Source organism: Borostomias antarcticus (assembly GCF_949987555.1).
Source record: "Borostomias antarcticus genome assembly, chromosome: 3".
Taxonomy (NCBI): Eukaryota; Metazoa; Chordata; class Actinopteri; order Stomiiformes; family Stomiidae; genus Borostomias; species Borostomias antarcticus.
Genome location: NC_140236.1, coordinates 8922789 through 8935086, shown reverse-complemented (window position 1 = coordinate 8935086; position 12298 = coordinate 8922789). Strand labels below are relative to the sequence as shown.

The 12298-nt window shown below is 49.0% G+C and overlaps 2 protein-coding genes across 2 annotated transcripts; one reads left to right on the top strand and one right to left on the bottom strand.

Annotated features, from left to right (window-relative positions):
• Positions 1-219: 219 nt before the first annotated feature.
• Positions 220-3402, bottom strand: wnt1 (wingless-type MMTV integration site family, member 1; the record flags this gene model as incomplete). Its single annotated transcript, XM_084435805.1, has 4 exons — positions 220-711; positions 1017-1282; positions 1504-1757; positions 3302-3402. The coding sequence occupies 4 exons, from the start codon at positions 3400-3402 to the stop codon at positions 220-222; spliced, it is 1113 nt and encodes a 370-aa protein (XP_084291931.1).
• A 3593-nt stretch (positions 3403-6995) lies between these two features.
• Positions 6996-10487, top strand: wnt10b (wingless-type MMTV integration site family, member 10b; the record flags this gene model as incomplete). The annotated part of the gene is made up of 4 exons (XM_084461628.1): positions 6996-7069; positions 8160-8422; positions 9261-9727; positions 9993-10487. 4 exons carry the CDS (start codon positions 6996-6998, stop codon positions 10485-10487), a joined length of 1299 nt encoding a protein of 432 aa, XP_084317754.1.
• Between the last annotated feature and the right edge of the window lie 1811 nt (positions 10488-12298).

Sequence of the window (12298 nt, the reverse complement as noted above, 5' to 3'; positions counted from 1 at the left end):
GCTCTGATAACACTGATTGAAACCGTAGCAGTGCCGTGTAAAAAATCCCTGTATTCTTTAAAACCCGCGAAGCGCCGTCTCTACGGACTCAACGCTTCCCCGCACCGCCTCGACACTCTCCCGCGTCCTAGTACTACCGTCCTCCCTCATAGCTACACCTCCTCGCTTGAGAACTTCTCCACGCGTCCCGTGTCCCCGTCGCAGGGTCTGCCGGTTCTGTCAGACGCACTGGTGCAGCGTCTGCGTGCTGGTGCAGTTGAGGCAGCTCACGTGGCAGCACCAGTGGAAGGTGCAGTGGCACCGTTCGGTCACCCTCTCGGTCCGGGTCTTGAACCCGCGGCCGCAGCACAGCAGCTCGCAGCCGTCCAGCGCCGGCGACGAGCTGTTGCAGGCGCGGCCGGACGTGCCCGGGGTCCCCGTCTTGCCGTTGTAGGAGCAGAAGTTGGGCGACTTCTCGAAGTAGACCAGGTCCCGGGACGACGGCGACTTGTGCGTGGGGTTCTCGGGCTCCAGGTGGCGCGGGTCGGCGCGGTGCGAGGCGCGGTTGCTGCCCTTGTTGGCGTAGACCACGCGCGAGGCGCCGTCGAAGCGGTCCTTCAGGAAGTCGCCGACGGCGCGGAAGCTGGGCAGGCGCATCCAGCAGGTGCGCACCGTGCACGAGCCCGACATGCCGTGGCACTTGCACTCCTGCCGCATCTCCGACGAGACCGTCTGCATGGGGAGAGGAGGAGGAGGAGGAAGAGGAGCAGGAGGAGAGGAAGGGAGGCTGAGCAGTGAAGAGCATAGGGGAGGGGGGGGGTACCGGGAACTTTTGTCTGCGTGCGAGGCGGGCCCTGCTTCAGTTTCTTCACCGTGTCCTCTGCCTAGCTCGCCGGTGAAAGTGGGCACGACTATAGCTAGCAAACGGCACGAAAGGGACAAGAATGGATCGTTCTAGAGGACAGTTGATAAGTCTACTACATATCACTTCCGAGCGAGAGAACAAATGCGAGTTCTAGTATCCGTAAACGCCTCACCATCCTGCCGGCCTCGTTGTTGTGGAGGTTGGTGAGGTAGCGCAGGTCCCTGCCCCTCTCGCTGGAGTCCACGAACTCGCGGCTGAACATCCGGCCGAAGTCCACGTTGTCGCTGCAGCCCCCCCAGTGCCAGTCGTGCCCCCCGGGCCCCCGGCGGCGGTAGTCGCAGGTGCAGGATTCAATGGCCCCCTCGGAACAGGACCGGGCCACTGCGTGCGTCACCCCGGCGCTCGTGATGGCGAAGACGAACGCCGTCTCTCGGCAACCTGACGACAACGGCAGAAAATCCCCCCTTTTAGAGAGAACTTTATCCTTGCTTTCTTTGGGGGCGGATAGGCTAACAGCACAACGGCACAGTACCCTTCAAATGACCGTAACCCTCTCATAACTGCAAGATATGTAAAAGCCCTGTGCAGGATTTACATGACATTCTGCCCAGAATTGCTGATTTGTTGCCTAGTGAAGGACAGGAAAGAGAGGCACTCACCGCGATTGACTATTTTGCCAAACACCGCCGGGCCGTGGGTGGTCGGACAGTTCCAGCGACGGTTGCGGAACTGCCACTTGCACTCCTTTATGGCGGTGTGCAGGCCAGCGGCGATGGCATGCAGAATCCCGGGGTTCTGGCGAATCAGACGGCGTTGGCGTCGGCTTAGCAGAGCCAGACTGGGGTCCAGGACCAACTGTACATTCTTGGAGTTGGTCAGGAGATTGGCAGAGGAGGCCACATTCACTACCCCCCTGCCATGGAGCGAGACAGCACAGGAGGTCAGAGTCTGGGAACCTGGCAAACTCAAGCCTTCCACTGGCACTCTGGATGAATGGGATATGATATTATACACTTATCTGAATAGGATATGATGTTATCAGTTATGAGATGATGGGATATAGTATCATGTTTTAGCCATGGTCACACAAGGGGAAGTGCATTTTAATCTCTTTTTCAATTAATTTTGGAAGCCTATACCGATCAAGTTTGCCATACAATTTACCACATAATGTAATAAATAGTTGTCTTTTTTATGTTTCAGTATTATTTTTGTACATACATATTTCACTCTCAATGTTAAACTATTTCAATGTCAAATATATATTTGGTTTCTTGTGGCCCCTATACGCCTATGTGTTAGATTGTTTTTTCTCCTGTTAACAGTCCGCGGTAGAGGTTTTGGCGCGTTAATAACTATCCTCGGATACATGTTTCAATCCAATTTTCTTTTCTCTTTCTCTATGTATTTATCGTCTTCGTTTTCTTGGCATATTTCAATGGGAGGGGTACATGGCAGGGTGAGACTCCGGTGACAGACTGTGATGTTAGACAAAAGTTTTTAATTAATCATGAAAACCACCTCAAGTCTGCGCAAATTATATTTCGTTAAATTATGATTGATCACTGAAAGCATTTTATAATTACGTTACTATCCCTGGTATGTTTGCATCACTTCGATCAATAACGTGGCCTAACCAATTGAGTTTATTTCCAATTATGTGCCCATCGAACCAAATGAAAGTATCCTAAATCATGAATAGGACTAGCCTACACAATTTTCGTATTTGGGTTTTATAGCTTATAACAAATAAAAATATATTGGCAAGTGAACGCAGGCCATAGCCTATTTGGACAAGAGTTTATCCTGTAGACACAGGAATGTTCAGCATATTACGAGAATACGACCCTGAATACGACCTGGAATGGGTTTGCTTTCAGCCATGAAATAAATCCATATTTAATTTATCCCACATTGGACCGAAAAATGTTGTCTCGTGTTCAAGCCACACTGTCAAAATGACAGGGGAAAGAGAGAGAGGACGAGAGAGAGAGAGAGAGAGAGAGAGAGAGAGAGAGAGAGATGAAAATTGAATAAACATGGGCTACAACAGTCCAAAAATGAAATCGTTATCATAGCCTACTGAAAAGTATGTTTACTCTTTCATCAAATCTACCCAAATGTAACGGAACGAGTGATTCATTACGATTGAAAATGGTGAATTTGTTGAGTTACGCACGCTTTAGGTAATTGGGACTTGCGGTGTCCAATGTCCGCGAAGCCTTAATGGCTTGCGGTCGCCGTTTGGTTTCTCTCGCAGAAAGGAACAGAAATTATGACGGGGTGCCAACCATAACACATTATTTCGAGCATGGAGTATGGAATGTGTTAAAAACGGTCGACATGTAAGCTCTAAGTCTTTCAGTCAATTAAACACTAAACCAAAAACTCATTAGCAGCATATGGCTCAGTCTGAATGAGCAGGAATGAATACATCACACACTGAAGTCAACTCACCACCACCGGCCGCTATTGTTAACGGCCCCCGTGCCTGATAGCGACGAGACCAGCAGGATGCACGCGGCTTTCACCCCCAGAAGCAGCGCAAGTGTCCGCATTGTGTCTTCAGTTAAAATATGAAGAGGGGAAAAGGTCAAAATTCCACTTCGGATAATCTAAAAGCTTTTTAACTCTGATGCAATACAATATTTTTTATTTATTTAACTGATTACCACATTTTGTAAATCTATAGAATCCCCTATATAAAAGATATATTGTATATATGTCCCATCTACTGTCATTGCAATAATGACGAAACTAACTAAGAAGTAAACAATTCTCTTTAGGCCATATATTATAAATAAATATATATAGCCTGTCAAATTCTGTAGCCTATACGTCAGATGCATGTGTGGCCCGTATGTTTTATACGAGTTGCCCATGTCATCTCAGATCAGATCAAGGTACGCAAGGTGTCGCCTGTACTCACCGCACCACATCTCAATGAGAGGACCCGGAAGGTGAAGAGGCAGCGACAAGCACAAATTGCACAGAAATGACTCTGGCGAGGAGACAGGTTGTTAAATTACTCCTTGTCTCAAACTGTGTCCATGCAGGGATGCTGCTACCGCCGCAGTCAGTCAGTCAGTCAGTCCTCCTGCTCGTCTCTCTCTCTCTCCCTCTCTCTCCCTCTCTCTTTCTCAGTGATGCTCTGCATAGCGCATTGAGCGCGTGGGACAGTCCCGAGGACTTGATCCCCCCCGATGACTGATAGGCGACACATTCTTCTCTTATTGAGCGCTACGAGAGGAATAAAAAAGGGATTTGCTGCTCTCATCTCCCTCTGTTTTCTTCGGCCCCCTTTCAATGGGATTGGAAGGAGGGATAGTTAATTCTCTTCATAGGGCGCACAATGAATAAAGAAAACAGAACAGGACAGAGAGAGGAGAAAGGAAAAGGTGAAAAAAAAACAGGGCGATCCGCAGTGGTTACACATACTAGCGGAATCTCACGCTAATCAAAGAATCCATCGATTCAATGCAATGAACTAGCATTGTAGCCTACCCCCCCCCCCACACACACACACACACACAAGTCATTCTGTTCCGCATCCCAGTCTTGCTGAGTCCCTCTCTCTGAAACACTGGTGCGCAGTGAGGTTGCTGTGGGTGCGCACAGTTTGGTGCTCCGCTGCGCGAGGCTGGTGTCACGGTACAGTAGAGTTACAGCGGAATACGAGCCTCCAAACTGCCCTTTTTACCCTTAACCGCGTCTCCTCCTTCTTTCCCCAAGAACTCGCGCACATTCTCAAGATGTTTTCGGTGGCCCATAACATTTTCTCCATTTTCCTTCACGATACTTTTTTTCGTAGAAACGGAATGATCCATTTTTGTTGTATATTTCTATTCAAAATATAGATAGCCTATCTAATTGTTCGTGGTCTGATGGGGATAGCGCCTTGCCCTTTCAGTAAACTTTCACACACATCATAAAAATAAATAATTTCCCTCTAACCCCCCAAGTGTTGATTTACGCATGCGATGCTGAAACCATATTTTTCATTAATTCAAACTTGTCACAAAGTTTAGGATGAGCAATGTTCTTCAAATAGGAAGTTTGGGAAATCACGAATGAGGCTCGAAGGGACCGCATAAAACATCTGGACTGCAGACCTCCCTCGACGTACGGCTGTAGCCTATTGTGATCAGAAGCACACTGCGGAATCTCCAACTCAAATTCAGAGTCTATATTTAACTCAGCGGTATGACTACATGTCCCCCCGGTGTTGTAGCCTACATTGAAATCACTTCTATCATGAGAAATTACAGTTGGTGAAATGTATCACTGGGTTGTGGCATCAACCACTCAACCACTCGTTTATATGCCAAGTGGGAGATATGAATTATGGCATTTGATCTCTCTCTTTCTCTGTCTCTCTCTTATCTCTTTCTCCCACCAATGACGGGCAAAAGGAAGTGCGCTTTTGTAAAGGGGCTTTAAATGAGCGCCTATCCTACGTTTCCCCGCTCATAAAGGTGCTCAAACGGGTTTCCTGAAGCAGTCATGCGACATGGAGCAGATTAGAGTGCCAATCCGGATAAAGGGACGCCTTTTATATACAAATCAACTTCAAATCACTTTTAAGCCACTTAGATATACACGCCGACGCCGAATGCTAATGCACTTTTCATTGCCGGATCTTAAAGGAGGATTAAATGAAGAATTGGTGTCACTATGCGAGCCGTGTTTGAGGGGGGTTTTAACTTAATTTTATAGCTCTACATCTTACGTTTAGAGGTCCAATAACTTAGTTTATTCTCGTTTCTGAAGTGGAACAGGCCACAGCCGGAATTCATTATTCTGAACCCAATGGATCCGTTGATTGAATTCTAATTTGGCTGTTGCTATTTATTACTAACTTGATGAATATAGCCAACAGTAGGCCTAAAAAGTCTAGTCTTCGATTTAATTATATAGCCTGTCATGCACGTTCAGTCTGACGATAACCCATGAGCTTTTCAGCAATCGAGAGCTGTTGTTTGAGGGCTGTCTCAAGGATTCAGATAGTGCTTTTGGAAGGGATAGTGGGAAAATATCAATAGAAGCGCGTGGGGCTCTTATTTTGGCACAACTAAAGTAAATGGCCAGATGCCAAATATCAAAAGAGGAAAAGACAAAATCAGATTATTAAAATCTTCTTAGCCGTTCTAGAGACGGAAGGCCTAATAGTCAACTTTAGCCTAATTTAGCCGACATATAGCCTTGCTCTCAGGGCATTAAATCACGTATGGCCTACTAGTGTACATGACAATTTTGAGGGGCCACTATTTGGTGATGAAATATTAATATCATATAATTTTAATGCAACACAATGTGCATTCGGTTTTTTGTTTAAGGTTATAGCCTATAGGCCTAACCCCTGCGTGGAAACGTTGATTTCCTCCTCTGAAATGAAGGGTTTCAGACTGCTCACAGAGTGAAGTTGTTTCAAACACAATAATAAAGAACAGACGCGCTGATTGAGGTGGGAGGAAGGCGGGGGAGCACGACCAGATGACTTTGTACCCCAGTATTGTTGGAGGGCTGCTGGCGCTTGCCTGCTGCTGCTCCCTGTCGTACAGTGGAAGAGCAGCGACCCCTCCCCCCACCAGTCTTTTTTTCTATGCACATAATATGTCTTGACTTTTCATTAGGCTATATTTAATAATTTCCTCTTAAAAATGTGGTAAAGCAATGGTAGATACATGTAAATGTTGTATTGGCTATAAGTGATGTATTAGCCTATGTGCATTGTGTCCAGATTTAGATTCAACTTGATATGATGGCGAGAATCAAAAGTAGGATGAATACGCGCGCTCTTGGGATCCTCGTATCTGTGCGTTTAAGCGCACGTGAAGATTTCAGTTCACGCTTGACCTTGCGGTCATATTCGCAGTTATATCACGGTCAACTGTTGATCGTTTTTCATATTGGTCAATACTTTGAAAACAACCGCCTGTAGAGGCATCTCCCCTCCCTTCTCCTCACCCCCTCCCCTTCTCCTCACCCCCTCCCCTTCACACTCGCCCCAAACTCTTCTGTTCGCTGTCCTCACTGCTCGGATATTTTAGAGGCGCATCGATAATAGCATACTCGTCTCTTCCTCGATTCTTTGTGGTTACGACTATCACACCAGTGTTTTAATGTCACGTCAGGAAAGACGATTATCAATATGGAGATATCACATAAACTCCGTTGGGACCGAGTCCTGATTTTGGCTGCGGCACTTCTGTCACCTGCAATCACGTAAGTGGACTTAATGAGACTAGAATAAGATAGAGCTGGTGTTACGTGAGGAGCTGATACATTCCATATCTGAAAAGTTAAATATTAACCTGTAGACTATCAGAAACGAAAACAGTTTTTTTCAGGGATCTTGCTTTGTTTAGAGCTTAACTTAATTATCTGTCTCGTTACCTTATTATTTATTTGTAGCTATTAGGCTACTTGCTATTTTGCTGGTCTTTCAGTATCATGCCTCTTGTGATACCTGTGATTACACCACACACAAGCGCGCACACGCACGCACACACGCACGCACGCACGCACACGCGCACACACACTAATGAAAGCCAGGGACAGAGGCATGATTTAGGACATTTAAATCTCTGCTTTTAATTCTCTAGCTGTCAAAAAGGCAGAATAAATTGAGTAACAATGCCATCAATGTTTGCAGCACACACTTTTCTACTTTTCTCCTCTTAGCTCATCAGGGAAATTGAGACTGAAATACACAAACACACACTGTTTATATATCTGTGTATGGGTAAGCTACTTGTGTCTATGGCACTACTGTACTCTTCTTTTTTTTTCCTTCTTCTTTTTTTTTACCATAGTAACAGTTCACTAGCTTCATTAGTAGGCTACATACAGTTCTCTGTCATTCATATCAGTGTGAAAACCTTTAGATATGATAGAAAACTGTGAAACACTCGTTTGTTGCTGAAGACCATTGAAAAGTAGTTTTCTTCTGGAACTTTCAGCTATATTTTTGAAGCTAGTAAAATTAAGTGTAATTAATGAATGCCGCTTACTCTTGAATGTTACAACATCTCCCCACAGACATTGTTGTTGAGTTGGTCACTGACTGCCAGCCAGTGCCCCATTTCAACAGTCTAAACATGCCTCCCTTCTGTCCTTGCTTGAGATAATTTCTGACCTCAAACATGATTGGATAGTTGAGAGCCTATACTCCTCCCACACACCTATTACCCACCCACTCATGAGATCAGTGACTCGTGAAAGGAAGGAAGCAAGGAAGGAAGGAAGGATGGAGGATGCGTCACAGTGTTGAGACACACCCCTGGTTCTAACGCCTCTCTCCCGTGCTCTGCAGGGTGCTGTGCAACGACATCCTGGGCCTGAAGGTGGCTGGAGACCCTGTGCTGACCCCCAACTCGGTGTGCCTGCGGCTGGCGGGCCTCAGCAAGCGCCAGATGCGCCTGTGCGTGCGCAGCCCCGACGTCACGGCCTCAGCCCTGCAGGGCATCCAGGTGGCCATCCACGAGTGCCAGCACCAGCTCCGCGACCAGCGCTGGAACTGCTCCTCCCTGGAGAGCCAGGGCAAGCTGCCCCACCACGACGCCATCCTCAACAGAGGTGAGGGGGGGAGGTGGGGGGTAAGGGTATAGGGGGGGGGGGGGGGGGGGGAGTGATGGACACAAACATTTCAATACCAGAGGGTTTATCAAGGGTCACCAGGGGTGAGTGAGACAATAACAGGCGTGAGAATGAGGCTGGCTGGTCACTGCCAGAGACACCAGGAGCTTCCAGCCAGCAAACTGGTGCTGCGGGAGCCAACACACGGGCATCGGTCACGAGGGCGTCCCACACTAACATACTGTACCTGGACGTACTTAAGAAGGATGAAGGAGCAGAAAGTACCAACGAGCTAGCCACATGTTTGGGGGATCGGGAAGACTGGAAGCAGTGATGGAGGGCTCGTCCATGGAGGACCTAGAGAGAGAGAGGGGGGGGGGGGGGGGCTTATCGACGGGGCATTGTCATCCCAGGGATTGACAGGGACATTTGGGACGCGCGGTGGGGTCCTTTAGCTGGGTACGATTTCAGCTTGATGTGAGAGCTTCACTGACTTTATTACTGAGGGTTAGTTATGTTGATGATGATGAGATTAGCCTTGTATTGAAGATGAACAGTGATGCTCACGTTAACACTGCCGTATAGTACAAGTGTAAAGAGAAAGACTGAACCTGTTCCGACTGATGAGTGATCAGATTATCTTTGCTAAGTACACTTATTTTAACGGTTAATTATGATACACGTTCAACACAAAATACAGATCGAAGGATTTTCTGCTTACGGTGAAGTCTGGTATAAAAACCATTTCCCACCTGGTATCTTTATGCCATTGCGAAATTATATTGGGACATTCTCCTTTAAAGTTCATCCTTTTTTTGTCTTTGACCCCACCCCCCAGGGTTTCGGGAGAGCGCCTTCTCCCTGTCCCTGCTGGCGGCAGGTGTGGCTCACTCCGTGGCCTCCGCCTGCAGCCTGGGCAAGCTGCGGGGCTGCGGCTGCGAGGCCAAGCGTCGCCTGGATGACGACAAGATCCGCCTCAAGCTCAACCAGCTGCAGCTGCAGACCCTCCAAAGGGGCGGGGTCAACAGGGGCGGGGAGCATCGCCCGCCCGCGTCGGAGTTCGCCGCCGCCGCCGCCGCCGCCAACCTGCGCTCCTCTTCCCCGGCTGCCGCCCACCCCGCCGCCCTCCTCAAGCCCCACCCAGAAGAGCTGGGCTCGCCGCTGCAGCAGACCTGGGAGTGGGGGGGGTGCAGCCACGACGCACGCTTCGGAGAGCGATTCTCCAAGGACTGGCTGGACTCCCGGGGGTCGCCGCGGGACATCCACGCCCGCATGAGGATACACAACAACAGGGTGGGCCGGCAGGTGAGCTGGTAGAACGACACACACACACACACACACACACGTGTTCTTATAGGTAGAGTCCGGAAATCGGACAGCAGTTTTATTTTGAGGCATTTGTAAACTGCAGGTGTTTGAAGTACCGGTGGACCAATAATCATTTGTCAATCAACAGTTTGCTGAAGTCGTAGATACTTTGATGTCTGACGATTAATAAGTAGTTCATTGTAGTTGATACTAATGTATCCGGTCTCACTTCCCTCATCTGTTTTCTCCTGGTGTCACACAGCTGGTGACCGACAACATGAGGAGGAAGTGCAAGTGTCACGGGACGTCGGGCAGCTGCCAGTTCAAGACCTGCTGGTACGTTTCCCCGGAGTTCCGCCTGGTGGGCTCCCTCCTCCGGGACAAGTTCCTGTCCGCCGTCTTCATCAACTCCCAGAACAAGAACAACGGCGTGTTCAACCCCCGGGCGGCCACCCGCCAGAGCAACGCAGGCATCGGCAGCGTCCGCCGGAGGAGCGTGTCCCGGGAGCTGGTCTACTTCGAGAAGTCGCCGGACTTCTGCGAGCGCGAGCCGCAGCTGGACTCGTTCGGGACGCAGGGGCGCATCTGCAACAAGACCAGCCAGAGCATGGACAGCTGTGGCTCGCTGTGCTGTGGGCGGGGCCACAACATCCTGCGGCAGACGCGCAGCGAGCGCTGCCACTGCCGCTTCCACTGGTGCTGCTACGTGCTGTGCGAGGAGTGCCGGGTCACCGAGTGGGTCAACGTGTGCAAGTGAGACGTCGCCGTACCCGACTCCCAGCACTGACCGCCCCCACCACCCCCCTCTCCGCCCCCCCATCTCCTGCGCTGGCCCGGCGTTGGACTCCAAACGACTCGGCGCTCGAATCATACGCACGCGACAACCGCCTAACCCTCCCCTAACCCACGTTCACCCGATTGGTGTGTCGACGAGTAGGGGGCGGGCAGACACTTACCCGAGCCAAGCTGTCTGCCGTCTATCGGGGTCTAGCTCGGACTCAAGATGGCCGAGCAGCCCTTGAACTCTTAAACGCATGCACGCACGCGAACAACCCACCCCGCCACTCCGTTCAGCCCCCGCCTCCTCTCGTCCTCTCCTGTTTGTTTTTCTCCCTGGGTAAGTCTCCAGGAGAATCTGTTTATCCCCCCTCTTCTCCCCTGCTGTTTTTTTTCTCTCTTTCGTTCCGTCATCTGGGATCTATTTTCCTTTTGTTGCCCCGTTGTTATTCTCGAAACGCCAAGTCAGAGATTGAGGAGGACGTGACTCATGTCACTTGTCCCCCCCGCCAACCCCCGCACACACCCCCTCACTGCCTATTTGGACCCTGTCTCCTCAGCCATGAAACTAGCCCTGGAACCTATCTGGTCCCCCCACCCCCCCCACGCGCCCCCGCCCCCCCGCCAACCTCCCGCAAATCAAGACGGCAACAGAAGGGACACATTACTATTTAAAGTCATACCTAGGACTATCACACTGTACAGGATCTGTGTACATGAAAGAATGTTTATATATTTTTGTAAGAAGGTGCTATTGCTGCGGCGCCATCTGCCATGTGCCGGAGTGGAGTTTATGAGAGGAACATATGAAGTCTGGGTGTCGGGCTCCGGAGTGGTGCCATGAGTCAACAAAGCCTGAACACAACTCAACAGTTTGGGGGGGTTCGAGACGTGCCTTGAATTTTGATACAGGCGTTTGTAACAAAAAACAAAAAAATCCAGGACAATTTTGGTGTTTGGATATTTTGCACCTGTGCTTTGAACGATGGAAAAACTTCAGGGACCCACTCTGGTCTTTGGAGTAGCTCCTGAAGCCAGAACTGGAGGGCAGCTTGTTCTGCTCACAGATTTGGTTGGAGCCACTGGAAATACAAGATGGCCGACCTATGTGGACCAGTGTTAAATTGATGTGATGATCCCACAATGCAATTGCCACTGCCATATCCTTACAGATAAAGGTATCCCCCCCCTCTCTCTCTCTGCCTCTAGGTTGAGAGCAAACTTGTGAACCACACATCCTGAATTTGACAATTTAGGGGTGAAATAGGAAGACCAACAACCAATGATTAAAGCTCAATGAGATAACTTTATTGTAGTTCAATATTGACCTTTACTTGCTATTAGTTTATGAATTGGCCTTAGCAAGACCCCAAAAATCGTTTTCGTGACATGAGCTGTGAATTTATTATTTTAGTAATTCGGTGTACTGGCTAGTACACTGGCGGGAAATCTTGTGGTGGAAGCAGAAGTGACGCGTTTTGCGTGTCACAATATCAGAAAGACAACAAACACTTCGCCCCACGAAACGAAATCTACATACACATACAGTAAAAGAAAGAAGACCGGCATTTACCTGCATTGAAGCCACCCTTCCAGAAAGTAGCTACAATCTTCCAATCCAGTCTGCGCCACGCGCGTTTGTTATCCTTTTTTCCCATTATTACAGCGAGTGAGTGGGGGGTTGTGGGAAGTGTGGTTCTTAAAACGCAGTGACGATTTTATCACGACCAGAGGGGCTGCCAAAGTGCCGAGTTATCTCATGTAGCTTTAAGGTCAGGGGTCAAATTCACT